General features: G+C 40.9%; 1 protein-coding gene across 1 annotated transcript in view; it reads left to right on the forward strand.

The window, feature by feature from the left end:
* SNX25 (sorting nexin 25) overlaps nucleotides 1-27,602 on the forward strand; it is a 252,808-nt gene that overhangs the window by 90,226 nt on the left and 134,980 nt on the right. Inside the window, exons 4-5 of the mRNA XM_036765361.1 lie at nucleotides 417-589; nucleotides 2,908-3,094. Of these exons, the coding sequence (XP_036621256.1) occupies nucleotides 417-589; nucleotides 2,908-3,094 (360 nt within the window). The remainder of the gene's footprint in view (nucleotides 1-416; nucleotides 590-2,907; nucleotides 3,095-27,602) is intronic.

A 27,602-nucleotide genomic window follows, 5' to 3' on the forward strand; every position in this document is an offset into this window, starting at 1 on the left:
TACATATCAATAATGGGTTTTGTTTTTCTTGCTTTCTGAATAAGTTGGGGAGGTAGAGGTGGGAGGGAGAGAATTTGGAATTAAAAATAAAATTTAAAGTTACTTGAGGATAGAGTATCTGAGGGAGTCTCTCCTTAGATGAGTTTCCCAGGAGGCTCTCTAATCTAATCCCCTCATTTTACAGAATAAGATACTGAATTTCAGGAAGGTTAAAGTATTGGCCCAAGGTCATGCTGGTGGTAAGTGACAGAAGTGGTAAAATGTCACATGTTGAAAAATACTTTTTCAAACGTGTTTCTGTTTTGCTCATTTGGGCAGCTTCTATTTAATTATGCACAAATAACAAATTGTCCTTTTAGATGACTCACTTCCACAATTTTCTCCCACCCCACTCCCCCTTTTCCTTTTATTTTTAGACAAGAAGAACAGCCGAGGCCCTTTTTATTACATGCATGCTTAAGGAACTCGGATGAAGAAGTAAGGTTCCTACAAACATGTTCTCGGGTTCTGGTGTTTTGTCTCCTCCCCTCAAAGGATGTCCAATCTCTCAGCTTGCGCATAGTCCTTGCAGAAATTCTCGCAAGAAAAGGTAGACTTATAAAATTGAGATTGCTTTTAGATGACTAGATTTCTGTGCGTACTGATGTGTTGATAACACTTTTTGTGGCGCATACGCTCACTTTGTACTTTTGTTTTGGAAGTGTGAAAATCAAAATTTCAAGAAAATTTCATGCGGAAGTAGAGCAGCAAAGAGAGCATCCTTTGGACATCCATGAGAAACATAAAAATAGATGGTGACAGATGGCCGGATGAACAATCCATCCTCTTCATTTTGAAATGAGAGAGCTGTTCCTTCTGCCCTCCATAGGGAAGCAGCCGTTCTTGATAGCCTTTGTGTCCGCTGGGGCATTAATTAACACAGAATCATAGACTTAGGGAAGGGACCTCAGAGGGCATCCAATCTAACTCTCATTTTCAGAAGAGGAAAGGGAGGCCTACAGAGGTTAAGTGATTTGTCCTGGGTCATACAGACATAAATGTCAGGGTAAGGAAATCCACGTGAGTCAAACCCTGATGGAGGATTTAAGTACCGTGAGATTTAGAATTTCTTTAGTGGTGTTGGTGGGGCTTGGGGCTTCTTAATTTATTTCCATGGTTTATACAAATTTAAAGAGCAAGTACATTGCAGCCCTTTGAGGACGCTCTAAAAGGAATAGAATAAATAGCTGTGCACAGCAAAATGCTCGGCCTGAAAGGAAAAAATAAAGCAAAACCTTAAAGTAACCTGACTTAAGAAAAACAAGTCCTAACCCAGAATTTCAGTAGACAGCTAAATTGTTGTTTGCTTAAATTCACTTTTAGGTGAGAAAAGATTCAGTACTAAAAGGCAGGAGTCTTAGAGAAGAGAGATGCCACTCTGTGGTCTTTGGGTACAATTCCAAAAGATTCCAGTTATGTTGTGTTAGCATTTTGAAGTAGGAAAGAGCATTATAGTCCTATAATTTTACAAACGAAGAAACTGAGTCTCAGAGAAATGGCCACACAACTAATTAGAAGGAAAACTTTTTAGTTTTCTTTCTTCAATCAATGCCCTTTCTCTTTAAAAAATAATTATTGACCCTCCTCTACCCCCCAGCAGAAGCACATCTAAGTAAAACTAACCGCTTTTGACAATAAATCCTCTCATGCCTATGTGCCCTTACTTGTGTGCACTAAGCGAGGGAGGCATCCTTTGCTGTCAGACCTGTGAAGCCTCACTGGTCAAGGCACTGTTTCTGTATGCAGTGTTTTTCCCATTGTGTATATTGGTTTCTGCCAGGATCAGTGACACAGAGACAGATGGTTGAAAAGCCAGCCAGTGACCAACCTGGAACTTTGCAGATAAAAGAAATGTTTAACTATGCATTTGCAGACAGCTTGGTTTGAGGTGCATCATTTTCCCTGTGTTCTGGTAATCCACCAACAGCACCTTTAAAAAGTAAGGGACATTTTTGCATCTGAGAGCAGTAGAGAGAACTGCTGTACCTAAGTAATATTTGATCTTTTCTCTCGTTCTGGAGTCACAAACAAAAGTAGCCTGGAGTCTCTGCTGGTGTGTCATAAGAGTGTTGGCCCTTATGTTTTGGCACACTAGACTGGTTAAAATATCTGGAACCTTCCTTCAAGGCGTAATCGAAGACTTCAGTGTATGGATTTCAGAGGAAGAACATTTTAGCAGAGGAGCATGGGATCCTGGTGACTTCCTTTCCTCGCTCCCCCACCCTTATCTTTGTTTCCTAATGGAGAAAGTGATATGTCAGTGTTTGGCAGCACATCCAGAGATGGACAGATCACCCTGGACCGTTTCATTGGATGGGTGGGAGCCTGTTTGTGAGGATTTTATAAAACAGCATCTATTCATTTTAGATACTGTTAATTAATCTATCTTGAAACAGCATCTATTCATTTTAGATGCTATTAATTAATCTATTTTAAAACAGCATCTTTTCATTTTAGATGCTAGTTATTTTAAAGCAGCATCTATTAATTTTAGACAAACAAAAAGATTGCTTTGCTTAGCTATGTTAGAAGAGACAGCCTGGTACAATGGATAGAGTCAGTCAGAAAGGCCTGGGTTTAGGTCCTGCCTCTGACACGTACTGGCTGTGGGACCTTGGGTAAGTTGTTTAAATTCTCTGTGACCCATATAACTTGCAGAACAGGTGCCCAATTTGCATTGGTGAGGGGAGTTTGCTCTAAGTTAATGAAATCATTGGTCTAGTCCCTGCCAAAAATAAACTTTTAGGTTATTCGTGTGTCCAAAATGCAGCCTGAAATGTTCATGTTGGTTTATGTGTGGCTTAAGAAACAAAACAAACTGGAAATAAAAAGGGGTGGCTGTTCAATGCCTTCTTCTGTTTCCTTCAGTCTTACAGCCCGTGGTGGAGCTGCTGAGTGACCCTGATTATATTAACCAGATGCTACTGGCCCAGCTGGAGTACAGAGAACAGGTGAATGAACATCACAAGAAAGCCTACACATACGCTCCTTCTTACGAGGAGTTCATCAAGCTCATTAACAGCAACTCTGACGTTGAGTTCCTGAAGCAGCTAAGGTACCTGACATTCACTCGTAGCGCGGTAAATGCCCAACTTGCTTGGGACCGTGGCTGGTTACCAGACCGGGCCCAGCTAGGTGATTTGAGGGAAGTCTATCAATCTTGTTATTTAATGAAGTCTAAATTAAATCAGCTCTCCCTTGAGGCAGCTGGAATGGTTAATTTTTCCATTATATCTGATGAGTGCAGATTGAAAGCTACTTGGTTATTAAGGGCACCTGCTTGCTTTCTCTGGTGCCCAGAGGTGAGGGATTGTTTGAAGAGGTGGGGAGAAGGGGCGGCTCTGCTTTCTCCTTAAAATAAAACATCCAGCGTGGCACAGTGGACAGGGTACAGGATTTGATGCCAGAGGACCTGGGTTAAAATTTGACCTCTGCTATTTAATGCCATTGGGATTTGGGGTAAAATCCCTAGGCCTCTTTAGACCTCAGTTTCTTCACTTGTAAAATCAAAGTTGTGGGTTCCATGTCCTCTGAGGTCCCCTTCTAGCTCTAAATAGTTGATACCTGTGGTTTGTGTTTGAGAAGCAATGCCCCAAAGCAGTAATAAGACTAGCTCACATGTATAGTGCTTACTGTGTACCAGGCACTGTGGTAAGCACTGTATGATTATTGTTTCATTCGATCCTTGCAACAACCCTGGGAAGTAGATAGTATCATCATCCTCATTTTACAGATGAGGAAATCAAGTTAAATAGCAGTTAAGTGACTTGCCCAGGGTAACACAACTAGTCAGAGTCAGAGGCTGGATTCAAACTCAGGTCTTCCTGACTCTATCACCTGTGCTGTTTCCACAGTGCCACCTAGCTGCCAATGAATTGTTGTGTGTGCGTGTCCTTCTCCAAGAGGGCGGTGACATCAGGGAGATGATGACATGACTTGCGGTTGACTTTGATTTGGGGGGGTTGGGGTGTGCAAGGTTACCAGCCTCACTTTCTCCTTTAGAGCCATCTGGGTCCAGTGGCCAGATATTCTTCAGGGCCATTGGAGATGGCCCAGGATGCTGCCAGTGAATAGAGAGTTGGTGGTGAAGTCAGGAAGACCCAACTTCCGCCTCTCAGTGCTGGCTGTGTGATCTGGCCAGGTCTCTTAACCTCTGAGTATCATAGGACAAGGTGCTGACATGCATTGACAGGGAATGGCCCTCTTTGGGCTCTCTCTCTTCCAATGACGTTGTGATGCCCTGCATTAATAACTTCTGTTGCTCCTCATCATTAGAGCTGTTATTTTGAGGACGCTTGGGCTCAGCAGTAGAAATGATCAACTCAGCCCCAAGTAGTGAAGAGAAAACAACCACCAACCAAACCATGAGAACCCTTTTGCACGATGGGGCCGTAGTGTGAGGAATGGAGTCTAACCCGTTTCCATCACTCAGCAGCCTCTCCTTGGGGTTTGCTCCATTTATCTGTAAATCACCTTTAATGTAGTCATTTACTGGCCTCTGAGAAATTTCCCTTTCTTCCTGCACTTGTCAGTCTCACATCTTTCCCTGCACCCCCAGCCCCTTCTCTCCTTTTCAGTAACCTCAGTGTACCTCTTGATATCTCCTTGACCACTCTTGGGTCTCAGTCCATTGACTTCCTCCACCCCCATGACTTACATTCTCACTCTGTCTTAGAAAATGTTCCTACCCAAGATCTCACCGTTATCTAAAGCATTGCTACCTTCATGATTCTTAACTCCCTGGCTCCTCCCTTCTTTTTCTCTCTCCCTCATTTCTCCTAAATCTCTTCTTCATCCTCATCGTAAACTCTAGTTTTTCCACTCGTCCTTGTTCTCTCAATTCATCACCCCTCTTCCGACTTCCATTTCATTTTCTTGACCCTCTAGCTAATGATTTCAGTTATACATTGGCCTCTTTCCTTGAATGCCTTGCCCCTCTGCCCTGTCGCCATTCGTGCCTTGCCAAATTACAGCCCTGAATGATTTTTCCACTCCTCTTTTTGTGCTACTCGCTCTCACTAAATCTGCCCTTTAACTCATGATAACCTCTATTACCTTGCTCCCAAAAATTCTCCCAACACATTTCCCTCCATCTGGCTTCGCTTGCCTTCATACCCAGACTTGATTCCATGGGCTGCCACTTAAATCATTTTAACCATCACCTTACAATTCCTCTCCTCTTCCTACTTCTAAACTACCCTCCCCTCTCCCCACTTTTGCTGTTCCAGATTAGGTATTGCTCAGCCCTTCATAACCTACCCCCTTCCCACCTCTCCAATGTTCCTACACTTTTTTCTCTATCAGGTACCCTTTGATCCAGTGACACTGGCCTTCCAGCTGCCCCATGAATGAGACACTCTGTCTCTGCGGGGAGCCTTTTCTCTGCCTGTCCCTCCATGCCTGGAATACTCTCTTTTCCCACCTCTGCCTTCTCACTTCCCTGGCTTTGTTTAAGTCCCAATTAAAATCCCATCTTCTACAGGAAGCCTTCCCTCTCTTAATTATTTCCTATTTATTCTGTAAATAGCTTATTCGCATATGTGTTTGCTCTCTGTCTCCCCAATTACATTGTGAGCAACTTGGGAGCAGGGACTGTCTTTTGTCTCTTTTTTTCCCTTCACCGCTTATGTGGTAGGTGCTTAATAACTGTTTACAGACCTATGAGGGAAAATATGGATAAGAATTATACACGATGAGGTATGGAGGGGCTTATAATCTTTTTGGTGGAAGAAGTATCCACATCAGTCATGAGAAGAACTGGCTCCAGCAAGGAGTCAGTATACCACTTTCTCCAAGACTGGAAGGAAAGAATGGATGATATAAGCCTAAATGGAAGAGGAGTTGAAAGAAATCTGGTCTAATGACTTGTTGTCATAGAGAAGCAGACAACCAGGACTTCAGCTCTGTGTGTTGGGGATTGGAGTTGATGACTTGAGAGAAGTCTCCAAAAAAATTTGTTTTGTTTTCTAATTGCTGCGGGGAATCAACAAGGGGACAGTAGAAAAATTAACTGCTAAGTAGAAGTGACAGACTGGCTGAGATTGGATACCATATATTTATAGTGATTGAAATAGGCTTGATTTCATTGTTTTCTTTCCAAATGATCTATTGGAAATGGTCTATTTTTTGTTGTTTAGTCATGTTAGACAATTCATGACCCCGTGGGCCATCCGTGGGGTTTTCTTGACAAAGATAATGGAGTGGTTTGCGTTTTCCTTCTCCTTCTTTTGCCAGAACTCCCCGCTGTGACCTAGGGTAGAAAAATTAAGTTAAATTAATTTAGCTTAATTAATTTAAATTAAGGAGCATGCCCAAGTTATTCCAAATGGAGGATTTTCTATTTGATCCTGGGAGCAATAGGGAATCATTAGAGTTTATTGAGTAGGGACTGATAATTTATTGAGTATCTACTACTTTTATTAAGATAATTTATTAAGTATTTACTATGTGCCAGACAGTGTGCTAGGCACTGGGGCAAGGCTGGAGTTACAAAGACAGTGAATTTCTGTTCTTAGAGAGCTTGCATTCAAATGAGGGAGACAATAATTATGTGTATAAATACATGCAAAATAAATCTAAGGAGAATAAACATGGGGAGAAGGCACTAGCATTTGGAGAAATCAAGAAGGGCTTTATGGGGAAAGTGGCATATGAAATACATAGTTAAGATGTGTAATGAGGTGGGGGTGAGGAGAGAATTCATCCCAAACATCAGAAACAGAGAGTACAAAAGAGTGAAGACCAGAGATGGAACGTTATATATGAGGACCAGAAAGAAAGTTAGTTTGACTGGATTGCAATGTATGGGAGGGGAAATGATATTGTTAAAACTGATTAATTAGTCAAACAATGAGCTATGTGCCATGCATTGGGAATATTAAAGCAAAAGTGAAGCAGTTCCTGCCCTCAAGGAGCTTCTGTTCTACCAGGGAAAAAAACACTAGTAGCTAAGAATCATAGCTCTAGACTTCAAAGATGCTTCAGAGGTCATCCACTTTATTGGTGTCAGACTCAGATAAAAGGATACCTGGGGGCCAGATATTCTTAGAAAACCACAATTTATCATTAGTTTTTGTTTATATTGTAATTTTTACCTATTTTGTTAAATATTTCCCAATTACATTTTATTCTATTTTTGAGGCAGCTTGTGGTCTGAGGGCTGTGAGTCTGACATCTCTGAATTTACCTCCTGATTTTATTCTTTGAGGAAATTGAAGCTTGGGGAAATTAAATGACTTACTTGTTCAAGGTCACACATGTAATATATGTCTGATTTGGAATTTAACTCTAGGTTCTTTGACTCCAGAGCCTATGATGTTTCCCCCATTCCATACTCCTACAAACTATATATAAGGTATTAAATGCAATGAAACTAATAATTTTGGGGAGGTGTCAGGAGATCCTCAATGTGACACATAAGCCAAACTTTGCAAGGGCCTAAGGATCCATTAGATTGGAAGATCCTTGAGGGCAGGGACTGTTTTTTGCCTCTTATTGTATCCTCAGAGCTTAGCACAATACCTGGCACATAGTAGATGATTAATAAATGTTTGTTTATGTAGCCATTTATTTGTCTATTTATCTATGCATCTATCTACTTATGCATATATGTATGCATGTATCTATCTATTTATGAATCTATGTATGCTTGTATCTATCTTTCTGTCTAGTCTATCTTTACTACAAAAAGGTGGCGGGAAGGAGCAATCACATTCCAGGCATGGGGAAGATAGCCTGTACAAAAGCATTTAGACAGGACTTGAGTGCTGTTTACGAGAAATAGCAAGGAGGTCCAGTTTGGCTAGACCTAGACTGTGTGAAAAAGACAAATATGTAATGAGCCTAGGAAGAGAGGCTGTAATCAGATTGCCGAGAGCTTTAAATGCCAAGGCTATAAAACTGATTACATGCTCTTGCAGAAGTTGCTTGAACACACGCTGCCTAATGGCTTTCTTTCCCTGCTCTGCTTTGCTGGCCAGAGGCAAAAATACTCTGAATCTGGGTGCTTCTGCTACTGCTGCTCTTTCTGGGCCTGCTGCTATTGAGATTCTTGTGGGAGCAGTTAGAGCTCACGCTGAGGGGTTTCCATTGAACTCCCTGTCTTTGGGTCACAGGGTCAGATATCAAGATTCAGATTCTTGTCTGCTTCCTTCTTGGGAGCTGCCTCCCTGGTATTTCACAGAATCAGTGAAGGGCCAGATTTGGATGGAAACTTAGAGATCAAATAGCCTACCTCTTTTGTGTCCTGAACCCCTTGGGAAGTCTAGTGAAGCCTTTGGAGCCTTTCTCAAGAAAATGTTTTTAAATGCATAAAATACACAAGATTGCAAAGTAAATCTGTATTAAAATACAGTTTTTTAATATACATATGTATCTATATACATGTACATGTATATAGATACAAATGTGTGTACATATTTGTGTGTATGGACATATATGTGTGTATGTATATATGAACACTGTGCACATGTTTATATATGAATATATGTGTGCATATGTGTACGTATGAATATATATGCATGTATGTGTGTGTGTATAAGCTGTTTATCCAAATCATAGCAAAACAGAGCTCAGAGAAAGTACACATATGAGAATATGTACCAGATGATACAGAGTGAAGGATTGCTCCCATTGAGAGAGAGGTAACTCAGCTCAACCAAGAGAGAGTCCTGGATCTCACCCAAAATACTTTTATAAAGAAGTTTACAGATCCCGAGTTAGCCTTGACTTAGCTCAAACTTTTCATTTTGCAGATGGGCAAATGAAGGCCAAACAGGTAAAGTGAATTGGCTTGGGTCTAAAAGGTCATAGGTGACAGACCCAGGACTCAGACCCAGGTGATCTTAACTTCAAACCCTATGTTCTTGCCATAATACATAATGATTTTTTGTTGTGGTGGTTAAACTTTGCTTATTTTCTCAGGTTCAATTCAACAAATGTTGTGAAACACTTTCTATGTGCAGATAACGGTGCTAGAAACTGTATGAAGTACAAAATTTTGCCAAGACATGGTCCCTGCCCTCATGTAACTTATAGTTGAGTAGGGGAATATTGCACACACACATAGATACACACACACACACACACACACACACACACACACACAATCTGCAAATAAGTACTTAGTGATGCAGAAAAGCTCTGTGGCTATGTTTGTAAGGCCAAAGATGAAAAAGGTCTTTACTAACTGGGGAGATCAGGGAAGGGGCAGAGAGCAAGCATTTATTAAGCACCTTCTGTGTGCCAAGCATTCTATTAAGAACTTTGCAAATACTTGATCCTCGCAACAACCCTGTGGGGTGGTGCCATTATTATCCCTATTTTACTGTGGAGGAAACTGAGGCAGCCAGAGGTTGTGACTTGCCTCCAGGTAGGAAGCGTTTTGAGGTTGGATTTGAAATCATGTGGTCCTGACTCCAGGCCTAGCACTCCATTCACTGCATCACTTACGTTCTTTGAGGAAGTAGCGTTTGAATTGGGCTTTAAAAGTCATGAAAAGAATCCTACAGGTAATGAAGGAGAGACCAGGCATTTCAGACATGGGGAACAGGGCAAGCAAAGGTGAGGAGGGGGAAGAACACAGTGAGGCAGCTGATGGGGTGATGAGCCAGGCTCAGAAGTGGGGTTGGGTCCGTACTCAATACGGATGGTGTCTCCAATCCTTTCCAGCTCTGAGATTCTGGGATCCGATGAGCATGTTGAATTTTACACCCTCGGAGTAGGTGAAACTGAAAAATGTTTTATACAATTTTGTTTTATATTTTATTATTATTCTGATTTAATTATTATTCTAAAACCCACCAGAATCCTACAATTTTTTTAAAAGAATGATTACCTCTGCCATTAGAACATAGAATCATTGACTGTTAGAGGGAATTTAGAGATCATTGCATCCAGTCTTCTCATTTTAACAGATGATTAAACTGAGCCTGCAGGACAGTGACTCAGCCACTGTCCACTCACTAGCCAGTGAGGTAGTGTTTATCCCTCTGATCTTCTAGCACAGAGTAAGCATGGCTCCTTCCAGAGCTTGTCCAGACTGCAGGCCCCTTGCCACTGCCCTCCCCGCCATCGTGACCGGTACCCTCCATGAGTGACACTGCAGGCTCACACTGGCCTTTCCTCTTTCCTTTCGCCGTCACACAGTCTCAAAGCCTTCTATTTACCCTGTCACTGGGGTGTCTTTCCCTAGGCACCATCTCCATTCGTCATCTCCTAGAGGTCACTGGGGGCTCTGCTTGGGTTTCTCCTTGTTTCCAAAGTGAGTATAGAAAGAAGCCCAATGACCCACTCAAACGATCACACAGACAGACCTTTGTCTCTAAAAAGAAATAGGTGATAGTGTATAAAATTATTCTGTTGCCTGGCTACTTGCTGTTCATCTGAAATAAAGAATTGCTCCCTACTCAAGGGCCAGGGCTGATCACTGTTACAAACAGACAAAATTAGCTTTTATTAGATTCCTGTCTAAAGCCCAAATTGATAGGATGTTAATCATCCTCATAGCACCAATAGCACTGCTCGCTTCAGGTACGATTGGACTTGTCCTTACTAGGGTCTTTTTCTTCTGTAATTGTTGGTGTATACTGTTGCCTAGCATTACTGATTCCTTGGATCTCTTTAAATTGCAACCTATAAAATTAAGGGGACAGGCTGACTAGCTACAAGGTGTGTGTGTTTTTAATTAAATTTGTACGGTCATTTGGAGATGCTGAAACAATCCACTCTTCAAGCATTGCTCACTTGGGAAATAAGCATGTGTTGGGAGCTTAACAAGGTCATTCACGTTTGTGCTTGATGGGGACCTTTTCAAGGAAGACCTTGTATACTTGCAGTCTGTCAGATGGTCCTTTCGCATCCTGAGTCAGGATCTGGGGGTTCTGCTCTAAGGTTATGGAGCTTTCCAGGATCCTAAGTTATCTGTGGGTCATTCAACACTCCAGATATCTGGCGTCTCTGTTGGCTGACATTTCCAGGCCTTGCTACTATGAGGGATAATTGATGTCAGTCAATCCATAAACATTTATTAAGCACCTACTAAGGTCCAGGAGGCAGCTAGGTGGCACAGTGGATAGAACTCTAGGCTTGGAGTCAGGAAGACCTGAGTTCAAATCTGGCCTCAGATGCTTACTAATTTCGTGACCCTTGGCAAAGCCTACTTAACCCTGTTTTGCCTCAGTTTCCCCATTTGTCATTTGGGCTGGAGAAGGAAATGGCAAATCACTCCAATACTTTTCCAAGACAACCCGAAAGGGGTCATGAATAATTGACTAAATGACTAAACAGTAACAGAAATGGGCCAGGCACTGTGCTAAGTGCTGGAGAGGCAAAGAAATGTGAAAGACAATCTCTGTTCTCAAGAGGCTGACAGTCTAATGGGGAAGGCAACAGACAAATAATTATATCCAGATGAGCTATATACAGAATAAATTGGAGGAAATTGACAGAGGGAAGGCACTAGTATTAGGGGAGTCAAGAAGGGCTTCCCGTAGAAGGCGGGATGCTAGCTGAGATATGATGTCTGTAATGTTGGGATAGAACATTGGAATTTCAGGACAGGTACCACACCTGGAGTCAGGAAGTCCCATCTTCCTGAGTTCAAATCCTTCCTCAGACACTTACTATCTGTGTGACCCTGGGCAAGTCACTTGACCCTGTTTGCCTCAGTTTCCTCATCTGTCAAATGAGCTGGAGAAGGAAATGGCGAACCAGTCCAATATCTTTGCCAAGAAAACCCCAAATGGGGTCACACAGAATTGGACAGGACTGAAATGAATGACCAACAACAAAGTGGTGTTACAAGATAATGAAGTGCCCTCTAAATCATAAAGGGCTAGGGCCAGGGCCTGGGCCCAGACCTCTGTCTTCACTGGAATAGGGAATTCCCAGATGAGGAAATCCACTGTAACAATGCAGGTTGGCATCTTCTCTGCAACTCAAAAAGTCAAAAGTTGCCTAGGGAACTGAGAGATGAACTGTATTGTCCGGACAGTAAGTGTCAGAGGTAGTTATGTCATTGTACTGCTTCTAATTCATAAAAGAAACAATGAATTATATTCCACATAATTTTTGTGAAAAGCAACATGTTGTAGTGGGTTGAAGGTTATCCTTGGAGTCATGAAGACCTCAGTTCAAGTCTGGCCTCTGAAACATACTGGCGCTATTATTGTAGGCAAGACACTTAATGATGGCCCCATTTGATGTCCCAGACAACTACCTAAGGTTATGGATACAAATGAGTTACTGATTTGATTGGGGGGAAGGGAGGAGTTTCCACAATGGGAGTTCCCCGCACTGATGGAATTATAGATCTAGGCCAAAAAAAATGTTTTAATGTTGAGTGTACTTTGTTGATACTTTGAAAGATGTGTGATCGAATCAGCATGGATACTCTCTCCACCAAAGCAAATTATAATTTCCCTCCTGCCTCATACAGTTTAATTGGATTCAACACAACTTTCGCTTTATAAAGAATAATCTTCTGGGCCCTGGGAAAGGTACAAAGTTAAGATATGACATGACATGGCTCCAGACTTCGTGGAATTACTTCCGGGGTCGTATTCTCAGCCTTCCCACTTGGATAAGATCCGGTAGACTTTGTCCTTTGCTGATGTAGCCTTTGAGAATTCTCCAGGCTATACTAAGGCACAGGAGTATGACTCCAGCCCCTTCTGAAGCATTAGGTGGCACAGTGGGTCTCCACCCTGGGCCTGGAGTCAGGAAGGTCTGACTTGAAACACTTAATAGCTGTGTGACCCTGGGCAAATGACTTAACCCCATTTGCATCAGTTTTCTCTTCTGTAAAATACGGATCTATAGGGACCTCACAGCGGTTGTTTGTGAGGACCAAATGAGATATTTGTTAAGTGTTTAGCATGGTGACTGTCATATGTTGTTCAGTCATTTCCATCATGTCCAACTCTTTGTGACCCTATTTGGGGTTTTCTTAATAAAGATACTAGAGTGTTTACCATTTTCTTCTCCAGCTCATTTTACAGATGAAGAAACTGAGGCAAACAGGGTTAAGTGACTTGCCCAGGGTCACACAGCTAGGAAGTATCTAAGGCCAGATTTGAACTCAGAAAGATAAGTCTTCCTGCTCCAGGCCCAGCACTTTATCTTCCCTTCTTTTTTTTTTCTCTTCTGGATGGTTGAAAATTGGGAACCCATGCCTGACATAAGTGATGGTTTTTCCATTAACCAGAATATTTGATTAACAGAACATCCCATTAGTAGATCATACAGGATAACAGTTGATTGCTTTGTACCAAGGACACTTCATTTTTTTTTTTTATATTTTAAAAGTCACAACCAGTTCTTTCAGATGCATGAGAGTCATTTGACCTGGCATAATCTCAAAGCAGAGGCTTGAAATTAGCTAGGATTTCATTGCTATGGAAACGTACCATTATTAAAAATATATTAAAAAAATAAAGTGATTTCCTAATCTTATTAATGTGGCTGTTTTCTTTGTTGGTGCCAGGTGACATCCAACCCAGGTCTGGCATACAGTAGGCACTTAATAAATACTTCTGGAATTGACTTCTTATCCTGTGTGATTCTTTTCCAAGTTGTCTCAAAGAGCCTTTGTAGAGGATCCATTCAATATTCTAGAGCCTTATTTTTTTAAAGTCCACATTCAAACTGCTTTCATCAATACCACTGTTCTTGCTATAACCTTTTTGCATGTGCCTCACTGACATGCATTTATACTTGTAGTTTTTGTCTCAGACACCTCCTTTACAAAGCAACTTCTTCACCAGAAACCATAGGATGGTAGCAAAACATTGAATGGTCAATAGGTGAAGGGAAGTTTTCAGTTGTCCAGCTTGAATGATCCTTGTCTTTAGTATTTGGCATGCCCAAGCCCTGCCCTCTTGGACAGTCAGAGGCACCCTACCATCATCCTTCCCTTATCTTCCCCTTCCTTTTCTTCCACTTGGTCATGGTCCTAACGACTCAGTGAAAATGATGGCACCTTGAAAAGTTTACTTAACATATCTCTCATTCATTTCCATAGTTCAACTAATTATCCATGGCTAATAAAGATAAGTAGGTTTTCTCAGGCCCCAGCACTTGCCCTGAACTGATAATAGGGGAGAATTCCATTCTGGCCCATTCTGGCGGACCCATGATTCAGTTGGTCAAGGAAGGGGGCAATCGGGGTTCAAAGAGTATCCATCCTGGTAGGAAATCCAGGATAGGCACTGGAGTCTAAGATGTTGGGAAACTATCTGCCATGGTATGATCAAATGGTATGTGTTTTTTAAATGGCCTTAGGGATAAGGCTGCTAAGTAGAGTCTCTGTTGTTTTATTCTACTTGAGGCAATTAGATAGTGCCGAGGATAGAGGGTGAGCCTGGGGTCAGTAATGACCAATTCAAATCCAGCCACAGACATTTACTAGCTGGGTAAGTCACTTAACTTCTATCTGCTTCAGTTTCCTCTACTGTAAAGTAGGGGTAATGATAGTATCTACCTCTCAAGGTTGTTGTCAAGATAAAAAAAAATATTTGTAAAGCAAATGCTTGTTTCATTCCTTCCTTCTTACTTTGCGAAGATCGATCCTGTATCTCACAGACTTCTCATCTGTTTCAACCCTGATAATGAGCAACAAAAGCACCAAATGGGATGACGTAGAATTTAACATATTGGGTGATTTTGAGAAAAGAAGCCAAGTTTCTTGATCCTGGGAGATGTCACCTTTTTCTTACTAGGTGTTGACTTATTGAAAAATAAAGATCCCAGATTTCTGAACAGCTATATCACATAAGTATTGTGCCAGCTGCTGAATTGTCTGTCCTGGGCTGGTTCAAGACTGAGACATCCCTCAGATTCCATCTGTCTCTGTTTTCTTCCTTCTACAAACCAGGAAACAGACGAACTGTGCCAAAGTATGCTATTTATCAATTTCATTGAAACTATGTTGACACAATTATCTTCTATTATGTGGTAGGAGTCTTATGCGAGCCTAATGGATCTAGAAGAGGTTTTCATAGTATTCTGACAGCTCAATTAAGCCTTATATTTGAAGATTTTAATTTTTTTTTTTGGACTGGCCTTCAGGTTGTATTAATTGACTAATGCTAGTGCTAGAGAATATTTCTAGCCCCTGGTCCTACCCTTTTCCATTTAGGTGAGCTAATTTTAAGAAGTCAGCTTTTCTTGGATGATGTATTCATTCATCTGAGTGTGTGTGTGTGTGAGTGTGTATTTCTATATTATATATATATGTATATATATATATACACACAGATGCATATATGCACACATATATATGTGTGTATGTGTTTGTATTACGTAGGCGTATACATGTATGTGTATATAGGACCATATCTGAGTACGTATAGGCACACACACGCATATGTATATATACACACGTGTATGCACTCACATATACACGTATATATGGATGTGTATATGCACACACACACATTACGTGCATGTATGCGTATATCTATATCTTTTGTTTTTATATCACCTTCGTTTCCCAAAGGATGTAATCTACCTCCCCTACTCAGAGAGCCACCCTTTTTCATTAAGAATAAAAAAGAGAAAAAAGACAAAACTTATCTGCACTTCAGACCTTCTGACAATGCATGCAGTGTTCCCAACCCATAATCCACCACTTTACAAAGGAGGGATGGGAGGTTCATTTCTTCCTCATGCATGCTTGGTCATTAGAATTGCATATCATTTATTTTCAATTCCTTCTTCTCTCCATTTACATCCTTGTAGTGGTTGCAGATATTATTTTTCTGGTTCTGCTTTACTTTGTATCAGTTCATCTAAATCTTCCTTGTATTCTTCATATTTATGTTATGGCACAGTAATATCCCATTCTATTCATAGAGCCCAGATTTTTTAGCTATTCCCTGCTTGATGAGGTGATCCAGTCTTACATTCTATCAAGCTTCATACCAGCCTCAGAGTTCTTTTCTCATCCAATTAGATAACCACATTTGTTCTCACTGTGATGCTGAGGTCAAGATATTTTATTAAATACTTGTGTGATGTGAGTAATAGTGTCAATGAGAACAACATGTACCTGAATACATAAAAACTGAATTCAGAATTCTTAGGCCATGCACTGCCCAACTGCAAATAATCTTAAGGTTATCCTGGGCCTTCCTGTAATAGTAACGATTACAGTCCATTCAACTCTAGGTTTGGCTGCAGAAATCTGTCAGGAGTTTGGTTTGTGTTTTGGTCTATTGGTCTATACTGGAAATGGTTTATTGATGTTGTCCTTTGTGAGCTAGAATCTCAAGGGAACTTTTATTGTCATGTATCCGAGACTTTTGCCATACAAACTAGTAAATAGGCACTGCAAAGGATGCCAGGGCTTTTCCTCACTTTAGAGGTGAAGAAACTGAGGCAAACAGGGTTAAGTGACTTGTCCAGGGTCACACAGCTAGTAAGTGTCTGAAGCATGATTTGAAATCATGAAGATGAATCTTCCCAATTCGAAGCTCCATGCTCTATCCACTGCCCCGCATAACCACCCTAAGGAATTCTTATTCTTAGCTGTCACAAAAAGTACTGCCGTAAATGTTTTGGAGTATATGGGGACTCTTCTTATTGATGACTTTCTTGGGTATAAGTCAGTCATTGAGTTTCTGGTTCAAAGGGTATGGACATTTCATTTTTCTATTTTCAAATATTTTACTTTTTTCCAATTACATGTAAAAAAATTTTTAACACTCATTTTTAAAAATTTTGAGTTCCAAATTCTTTCCCCTCCTCCCTCCCGTTCCCCCTCAGTGAGAAATCAAAGAATTTGACCTAAGCTATACCTGTGCAGTTATGCAAAACATATTTCCATAATAGTCATGTTGTGGAAGAAAACATAGACAAAAATAAAGAAAAATAAACAAAATATTTTTAAAAAGTATGCCTTGATATCTATTCAGACTCCATCAGTTCTTTCTCTGGAGGTGGTTAGTATTTTTCACCATAAAAATATGGACATTTTAATCACATAACTAGGCAGTCTCGCTGTGTTCTGCTTCCTGTCTTCTCTGGTTTCCTTTGTCTCAATTAAAATCCCACCTTCTTCAAGAAGACTTTCCCACTCCTCCTTCATGCTAGCACCTTCCCTCTGAGAATATCTCCAGTTTGTGTGTGTGTGTGTGTGTGTGTGTTTGGTGCATAGTTATTTTTGTGTTGTCGCTTTCATTAGATTGTGAGCTCCTTAAGGTCAGGGACCATGTTTTGTTTTTCTTTGTATCCCCAGGACTTGGCACAGTGCCCGCCGCTTGGTAGGTACTTAATAAAGGTTTGTTGACTTCACTTACTATGATTTTAATAGTCTCCTGTAGATAAGAACAGACATGGGAAAAAAGGAACTTGCTCACTATATTAATATTTATCCTGAAATTTGCATTGCTAGGCATGTCATTAGTAATGTAAAGAATATTTTCAATGTGTTCAATATTATATATTTTTAATCTCATTATTATGGATGCTAAAATTCATGTCCCATCATGGTTTGGAGATGACCTTGAATTGTTGAAGGTTATGCTAACACAAGTTCTTAACCAAGTGGGAAAAGCCGATGACCCAAGACCAGCAACACATTGCATATCTGTCATCCAAAGACCAATTTAGCTAAGTCTGGAGAGGTTACAAGGTTGGCCAGTAATCATTTGCGTTTCTTTTGGGGGGAGTCATAGCAATTCATGAATACAGGGGATTGCGATCTACATACAATGAAGAAATACTTAAAACCATTGAAATTATGGTTCCTTCAATTCATTAAAATGCAGTTATTATACAATGTTTGTTTGACCTGAACAATTCTTAGAGCTAAAGATTAGTCTTCAAAATTAAACAGTGCTGTTCTTTCTGTTTACATTGTTATAGTTTCTGTGTACATTATTTTCTTGGTTCTGCTTACTCCACTATGCATCTGTTCATGTAAATGCTTCTCCATATTCATCACATTTACCATTTCTTTCAGCACAGTGATATCCCATTACATTCATGTACCACAATTTGTTAAGCCATTCCCCTAGTATTTGTTAAGTGCCCACTTAGTGTGTTCTGGGGTAGCTAGGTGGTATTGTGGAGAGAGCCCGGAGCCTGGAGTCAGGAAGACTCATCTTCCTGAGTTCAAACCTGGTCTCAGACATTTACTAGCTGTATGACCCTGGGCAAGTCACTTTACCCTGTTTGCCTCAGTTTCCTCATCTGTTAGGTGAGATAGAGAAGGAAATGGCAAACCACTTTAGTTTTTCTGCCCAGAAAACCCCAAAGATGGGGTCAAGAAGAGTCGGATACAACTCAACAACAACAACAAAATAGTGTGTTCCAGGGATTGTGCTAAGAAAAATGTTAAAGGAAAATACACGAATTCAAGGAGCTCATTATTCTGATGGAGGAGATGACATGCAAACAGATATGTACAGTTGGGTCAAGGCTGGTTTAGAAGTGAAGCCAGATTAGTCTATGAAAATTATCTGAGATACTGGAGGTCAAAGAGCTGGTTTATTATGAGTGAGGGAGAGGGGAGAGAGAAGTATAGGAAGTTGTGTTTGGAGAGCAGAATTTTTGAGCTCAGGATCTTGGAAGTGGTTGTTTTGTGAGACAGTGAGGTGTAAACTCTGACCATATAGGGATGAGGACAGTGGGGGGAAGGGATAATCAGAAGGACATTTTGAGAGAGGATGGTGTTGAAGAATTCTTTGGTTAGGGAATATCAATCTGAGGAGTGAAGTCCTTAAGGATGCTGGAAAGGGGGGGGTAAGATGGAGAATATGCCAGGTGCAAAAGTAGGGATGGTTTATTTCATAGATTAGAATGAATGTGATGTTTTATCAAGGGGATTTGTGGAATCTCCTTCAGATACGATTAAAAAGATCCTGGACTTTTGTCTATAAAGGAAGGCTTAGGGATAGTTCTGCCTGCAAATAAGGGGATAAAATAGAGAACCTCTTAAGGTGTCTTAAAATCCTATTCATTTTTTTAAAAAGAAAAATGATTGGAAATGTCATTATTGTAGAGGATTTTTAGAAAAATCCATTGAGCCACTACATGAAATAAACTAGAATTAAACCATGAAGGAGGAAACATCAGGTTCCCAGACAAACCAACACTCAGTTTGAGTACACAGACACTTCTAAGGAGAAGGTTAGTGTGGGCGGACAAGGAGATAGGAAATCATGCAGCATAAAACAAAGAGAAGCCTAGCAAAGTTTTTATGAAAGGAATAAATGAATGTACTCAAATAATTCACAAGATTGATGATTTAGCCGTTGGGTGCATTCCATCTACAGAAGGCAATCACAAACACTTCATGACTTAGTAGACTGAGTTATGGATTTCTGTGGCCAAGAAATTCTTCAGGGGAGCTGCCATTTTGTCCCAAGCTAGTATAGCCTTAGAGAACCCAGTCATTTCCACATCACAACAAGACATTCAAGGAGGATTTTATGGGAGGAAAAGAATATTGATCTTGGAAATAAAAAAATATATAGTATGAGAAACAGCCTCAAAGGTTAAAACATGGTAAAAATGAAATCTTTATTTTATGAGAAATAAAAGGGCATTGACTTCAGAAATAATACTGTCTGAGAAGCAGCAGAGGAAATGAATAGATTTGTTGGAGATAACAGGGCAAATTATTTTCATTTGGTAGGAAAGATAATGGATTAATGGTAGAAACATAAGATGTATTTCCCAGAGGAGAAAAGATGCTAAGGAAATTTAAGAGCTCTCTGAAATTCCAGATGATTGTTTACTCAATTAAGAAGGTTCCAAGACTACCAGTAATCCGTGCCTCATTTATAAATGGCAGGTGTTGGACAACTTCTATAGATATAGATATACTTCTCCCACTTCTTCCCCTCCCTGTCAAAATGGGTGAAGGTCATCAACTTGAAATCATGATAAATCAGTTCACTGAAATGAGTCTGTGATTTCATTGATTTGGGAGTTGTCTTAAACAGATCAGAGTTAAGCCCATCCCATGCCTACCTGTGCCATCCAGCTCTTGTCTGTATCCTCCCCAAAGTTCACCCCAGGAGTTCCTGCCAAACATGCTTCCTTGTTTTCTCCTGAAACAAGAGGGAACCTACCAGTGGGACATCTGGCTGTCCCCCATGATCCCTTGTTCTTGCCGCAAAACCAGCAATGCCATATGTCCAGGCCATTTTCTATTCCTATCACACAATTTCTTTATGATGACAAATAAAAAACCTGTAAACATGCCACCAAAATGCTTAGAGACTGGTCCATGGAAAGAACACTGCACTCAGAGGCAGAAAAATTGGGTTCTCATCATGGCTCTGACACTGACTTCTGTGTGTTTTTGGAAGTCTCTTGATTTTTCTATGCCTTAGTATTCACATCTATAAAATGAGATGTCAGACTGGGTGGCTTCTAAGATCCTTTCCAACTCTGATATTCTATGTTTCTATGTAAAGAGAGGTTGCTAGGTTGTGCCGTGGATAGAGCACTGGTGTCGGGAAGATCGGAGTTCAAATCTAGGCTTAGATGTTTAATAATTGTGTAAATCTGGGCCAGTCACTTAACCTCTCTTTGCCTCAGTTTCCTCAACTATATGTGTGTGTATGTATACGCATATGCATAAACATGTATGTATATATAAATATAACATAATTAAGATAATAATAGCACATATTATATATACATATATATTATACATACATACGTGTGTGTGTGTGTGTGTGTGTGTGTGTATGTGAGAGAGAGAGAGAGAGAGAGAGAGAGAGAGAGAGAGAGAGAGAGAGAAGGAAGGAAGGAAGGAATGAAGATAGCAGTAGCACCTACCTCCCAGGGTTATTTTGTGGATCAGATGAGATAATATTGCCTGCCATATAGCAAGCACTTAATAAATGTGTCCTTCCTTCCTTCCTTCTTTCTCACCTTCCCCCTTTTCTTCCTTCTCTCCCTGTCTTTCTCTCTCTGTCTCTCACCTTCCTTTCTCCATCCTTTCTTCTCTCCTTCTTTCCTTCTTTTTCCCTGTTCCTCCTTTTCTCTTCCCTCCCTGAGTTGGGCTGCTTTTATAAATCTTCACTTAAAAATCAGACAATTCTTTCAACAGCTTTTTCAACGTAGGCGATGACACCAGAGAATTCATCCTCTATGCAAACACCGAACAAAATTCTGAATAAAAAAAATGGATGGGGAAACATCTTAGCTGTGGTAGATGCAACCTTAAAACTTTCAATTAGGGCTAAAAATTATTTGTGGTTGAGTTTTTTCAGTAGTGTCCCCATTTTGGGTTTTCTTGGCAAAGATGCTGGAGTAGTTTTGCCATTTCCTTCTCCAGCTCATTTTACAGATGAGGAAACTGAGGCAAACAGTGTTAAGTGATTTGCTCAGGGTCACAAAGCTAGTAAGTGTCTGAGGCTGGATTTGAACTCAGGTCCTTCTGACTCCAGGCCTGATGCCGTATCTACCTTACCGCCTAGCTGCACTGAGGGCTGAAAATAGCAGGTGCCAAAGAGCCCACAGAAGATCTCCGCTGCATTAAGGAGTGATAGAATTGTGATTTGTGATAGAATCAGCAGACCCCTGGTGACATGGCTTTTGTTGCCCTTTTTCCACAAGGCTCACCCTTTAAGTCTCCCAGAGGGCCTGGAGGACATGGGGGTCTAAGCAGCAGAGATTTCTCTTCTCTCCTGCCCCAGTTCTTTTAGCCAGGTGTATGATTCCAGGTATTGGCTTGTACTTCAGCTCCCAAGAACAACACTCAATTTACCTTGCAAATCATTGCATGATTGCTTGCTTGTCATTAGGCAGATCTGCTCCAAGCAAACTGCACAGAAAAGGGGTGACTGGCATGCAGATATGCCTGATTACAAAATACAAACTGCACTGGAGTTTATTCAATAGTAACTCATGTTTGTGGTAGGTAAAGATTTATAAAGAGCATAGTCTAATGAAAAAGAGTCGGCCTTAGATTCAGGAAGACTTCCTATGTCAGTCATTTAGTCAATAAACATTTATTAAACATCTACCAGGGGTACAAGCCACAGTGCCAAGTATTTGGGATACAAACAAAGACAAAAAGAGAGTCCTTGTCCTCGAGGAGGTCACATCCCATGGAGGAGACAGCATGCAATCAACCATGTTCAGACAAGCTATATCCAGGATAAATAGGAAATAATTAATGGAGTGAAGGCACAGGAATTAAGAAGGATTGGGAAAGGTGTCCTGTGGAAGGAAAGATTTTAGCTGGGACTGGTAGGACTCCTGGGCCAGTGATTTAACCCTTCAGTGCCCTGGGTAACCCTCAATAACTATAGCTGCAGGAAAGGTCCATTGGTAGAGAGAGTTTCCTCACTGGAAGTTCTCTATGCCACTGAAATAACAGATAGGGTCTTAAAAAGGGTTTCCACAAGTCTTTCCTGATGATAGTCAGGAAAGGTAGGTGGTATAGAGTGGGGGGCTTGGGATCACATTGTACCTCAGACATTGTGACCACGGGCTTAAGGCTTCCTCTCTTGTGAAATGCAGGAGGCGGGCTCCATAGCCTGCAAGGTCCTTTCCAGCTTTAAAACTATGATCTTATAACCTTAAGCATTATTATATAATTTCTCAGGGAGGTGAAGCACCTTATCCCTGAGCATGAGTATGTACATACACATGCACCCGTGCCCACACACACACACACACACACATACACACACACACACACACTGCTGGAAAATATCAGGATGGGATAGGAAAGCAGGTCTCTGCTGATTTATAACCCAGCATCTTTTCTATCATGCCCCATAGCTTTTCAAAACGGGAGGGTTAGGAAGGAAATGGAATAAGCATTTATGTGGCACCTACTGTATGCTAAGTGCTTAGCAAATATTATCTCACCAGATTGCCTTCAAAGTAGGTATTCTCTTTGGCTGCCAGAAATTTAGTGCAGGTTTTCATCATGGCCCAGTGTAGTATAGATGGAAAAAAAAGTACTTAATCTGGAGTCTGAGGACCTGGGTTCAAATTCTGGCTCAGTTACTTCCTAGTTGTGAGACCTTGGGCAAATCATTTCACCTCTATGGATCTCAGTTTCTTTCCTTTGTAAGAGGAAGTGGGTTGGGCCTGTTGATCTCTAAAGTCTCATATTTTGACATCTGTGATCATACATCATTGCTGTTCAGTCATGAACTCCTCTTGGCACAGATTACTACAACAGTGGTTTGCTATTTCTTTCTCCAGCTTATTTTGCAGATGAGGAAACTGAGGCAAACAGAGTTAAATGACTTGTCCAGGGTCACACAGCTAGTAAGTGTCAGATGCCAGATTTGAAGTATTGAAGATAAGTCTTCCTGACTCTAGGGCCAGCACTCTGTGAGTACACTGTGGCACCACCTAACCACCTCTGTGATCATATCGCAATCACGTTAGAGATCTTCCCACCTCCATTCTCTCTCTTTATTGAATCCTAGATTTAGAGCTGGAAGGGACCATCTTGAAGCCATCTTGTCCAGTTCCCTCTCTTTACATTTCGGGAAACTGAGGTTGGGAGATGTGAATTGGTTTGCCTCAGGACACATAACTAGCAAGTAATCCAGCCAAGATTTGAAGCTAGGTTTTCTGACCCTAAGTTCCTCATTCTTTCCACTATATTTAATGTTCCACGTGTAGGCAATGAGGAGGCTAAGTACTTAAGAGCATGGGACCTGGAGTCAAGAAAATTTGAGTTCAAATCCAGCCTCAGACACTTCCTAGCTGCATGATACAAGGCAAGTCACTTAATTGCTGTCTGCCTCAGTTTCCACATCTGTAAAATCAGAATAATAACACCTACCCCCTAGGGTTATTATGAGTCACTTAGCTTCTGTCTGCCTCAGTTTCTTTATCTGTAAAATCAGAATAATTATAACACCTACCCGTGAGGATAAAATGAGATAATAGTTGTCAAGCCCTTTGAAAACCTTAAAACACTTTATAAGTGCTAGCTATTCTTACGTCACTCCTCGAGTCTTGGGAGACGACACGTGTTCTGGTGTTGTTGCCGTTGCCATTCTGGGAAGCCCCTTTTTGGAATGGCTTTTGGAACCATCTTTGCTCGACACCATGGAAGGTCAATTACTCCCGAAGGACCATCTGAGATTTGTGCTCAGTAGTGTTGAAAGCTCCCGTTGTACTGCGTATGATACGGCGCAATGGGCTGATTGGCCGGGATGCTTCTGGATGGCGTTGCTGTCTCTCCAAAGGGCTCCTCTCATGGCCAACCACCTTCCGTGAGACTTTGGAGACTTGCTCTCTGTAGCCCCCCATGCTGGATTTGTTTTTCCAGTTAATGGTGAGGGTTTTTATTCCTCTTAATATCCACATCCTCTCCACCCCCAATGAATGAATAAGGAGTATTTATTAAGTTCTTATTCTCTGTGAAGCACTGTGCTATGCTTTGGGGTTACCTCTACGGAAGACCCTGCCCTCAAGGAGCTTACCTTCTGATGAGGGAGATAACACAGAGCTGAAAGGAAGGGAATTGCAAAGGAAGGTAGTCACAAAGATGGTGAGTGGAACAGCAGAGTGGTCCATTAGTATACTATTTCCAGAAGCAACGGTAGCAGTGAATTGATGAACAGTTATCAAAGAAAGAGCTGGAAAGCAAGGAATGATATACGTGGTGGGAGGTCAAAAAATGGCCCAAATAGAGGAGCCGAGTATCTCATTTGTGTTGGTCCTCTGCATCAGAGAGGTCAGAGTCAAAGGAGGTCCGCAAAACTCCTCCATGGGCCAGGAACCAGATTAACATGCCATTGGCAAATGTTTAACAAGATGAATAAAAACACAACATTGTTGTTCATTTGTTTCGGTCATACCTGACTCTTTGTGACCCTATGTGGGGTTTTCATGGCAAAGACACTGGAGTGGTTTGGCATTTCCTTATCTGGCTCATTTTACGGATGAGGAAACTGAGGCAAACAATTAAATGACTTGCCCAGGTCAGACAGCTAGCGAGTGTCTGAGGCTGGATTTGAGCTCATGTCTTCCTGATTCCAGAGTGTTCTATCCACTGAGCCACCTAGTTGCTCCTAAAAATACAACCTAACATAGATAATGTTAATTTGTGGTTTTCTAAGACCATAGGGATCTCTTTCTATTTGAGTTTGACACTACTGCCCTGTATCATCATCCGCATCATCACTAGCATTTATATAGGGCTTTAAGGTTTACAGAGAGCTTTACAAACGTTATCTAATTTGATCCTCACAGCATCCATGAGATGTAGGTGCTGTTAGTATCCCCGTTTTTCAGTTGAGAATACTGAGGCAGCCAGCAAATTAGCAAGGTCACAGAGCTAGTGTCTAAAGTAATATTTGGACTCAGGTTTTCCTGACTGAAGGTCCACCTAGCTGCTTAATTACTCTAATTCATATTTATTCTTTAATTGTTACTAATAATCTTTAGTGGCTACTCATTCCCTACTGAATGAAACATAAAATTCTGACCTTGGCATTCAAGACCCTCCACAATCTGACTCTGGTCTATGTTTCTTTAAAAAAGAAATTGCTATCCTTTGCTTTTACTTTATTTCTAAATATATCTGTTCCTGTCATTCACCCAGAGATCCATCCCTTATAACAAAGCAGAAAAAGAGAAAAATAACATGGTTTGATAAAAGTAATCAACACATATCAGTGGGACTTTATAAGCAGTGTTTTATACCATAACTCCTCACTTTTGTGAATGACTAAAGGAGGTCAATTTCCTAATTTCTTTTTCGGGGACAAAGTGGGTCATTATAATTATACTATATTCAGTTTCAATATTTTGTTATTTTTTTGCCATTTACATGACAGCCAGAGCCAATTCTGTATGGCATTGCTTGATAGACAGGATTTCCCCCCCTTTGGTGGAATTAGGCAATAATCATTACAAAGCAAGATAATACACTGCCCATGCACTGTGATTTCCATGATTGCTACTTAAATACAATTAAATCAGATATCCATTACGTACTCTTTTTCATTATGACTTCCTAAGGATTACTTAGCGTGTTGATATTTTTTCCCCTTAAAGAAACTTGGCAATATAACAAACATTAGCTACATATGCAATGTTTATGAAAACTACATTTCAAGCCTTTTCTCATATGATTCCCCACTTATTATAACCCAGTTTATAACCCAGCTAGGTGCCACAGTGGATAGAGCACTGGACCTGGTATTAAGGAAGATCTGAATTCAAATCTATCCTTAGACATTTAGTGGCTTTATGACCATGGGTACGTCACTTGACAGCTGTTTGTCTCGTCATCTGTAAACTGGAGAAAGTGTGTAATCATAGCACCTCCATTGGAAAAGACCCTGATGTTGGGAAGGATTGAAGGCAAAAGGAAAAGGGGTTGGCAGAGGATGAGATGGATAGATAGTATCATGGAAACGATGAACATGAACTTGGACAGACTTTGGGAGTTGGTGGAGGGTATAAGGGCCTGGCATGCTGCGGTCCATGGGGTTGTGAAGAGTTGGACATGGCTGAACAACAAAGTAATAGCATCTTCCTCCCTCACAATAGTGAGGATAAAATGAGTTAAGATTTTAAGCATCAGAGCCAAGGTTCAAACCTAGGTCCCCTGACTCTTCATCCAGCATTCTTTGCCTTCATTTGTCCCACCTTCAGAGCAGGCTTACATCTTTGTACCCTTACCTGAGCACTTACCTGAGTGCTTTGCCCATACTTCAGGGAATGTATGGGCACTCTTCCGAATGGGGTTTATTTTAATGCATTTATGGCTTGCAAAAACCTCCAAGTTGCTGTATGAGGTCTAAGTAAACTCATCCCTACCTAGCATCACCCAGCTGGCAAGGGCTACCAAAGTCACAGGGATTTTGCCTTGGTCAGTTTAGGAGGCAGAATGCTATTTCTAATCTACTTCATTACTCTGTCTAGTAAAAAAATAAAAGTCCTCACAGTGCTAGGCTTGCCTGAGAGTTTTCCCACGGGCTATCTACTCAACTAAACAGATTCTTTAAAAAAAAATTAAAAAAACAGTCCATTCAACATCTGCTCCTGGTTTTAGTGGGTTTTAACGTATGGTTTCATGGGGCCTCTTTCCTACCCCTCCTTCTCTTCCCTGTTTGAAGAAGACATGCTTCCCTGATGTATCTTCTATCTAAAAATATCTTCTTTTGTGAGATATTATTTTTCAGAGAATTCCAAATGACATTCTGACATTACTTCATTAATTCTCCCCATCTCTGGAGATGGCAAGGGGTGGGCATTTCCATTTCCATTATACAAATGAGGGAATGGAGAGAACAAAGCTGAGTGAAAGGTGGCTATGAATAGGCATCACTGTGATTAATTCTGCCCATGTTCCTCCTAAATACTCTCTCTTATCATCTCTGGGTCTATTGTATAAGCTGAAAGACAAAAGGTTCTGTGTCATGTCAGGCTCCAAAAATCCCTTGAAGCAGCTAACCAGGCTGATGATGAAGTTGTTTTTAAAAAAAAATTTTTTTGAGCAGAATTTAATCAGTAAATCTCTGGTTTGGGAGCAGGAGGAGGAAGATACAAAATCAAAGGTTTAGAGTCTGGACCCCAAATCACAGTGAAGCAGCCTTATTCCATTAAGGTGTCAT

The sequence above is a fragment of the Trichosurus vulpecula genome, chromosome 6 (genome assembly GCF_011100635.1).
Source record: "Trichosurus vulpecula isolate mTriVul1 chromosome 6, mTriVul1.pri, whole genome shotgun sequence".
In the NCBI taxonomy this organism is placed as follows: Eukaryota; Metazoa; Chordata; class Mammalia; order Diprotodontia; family Phalangeridae; genus Trichosurus; species Trichosurus vulpecula.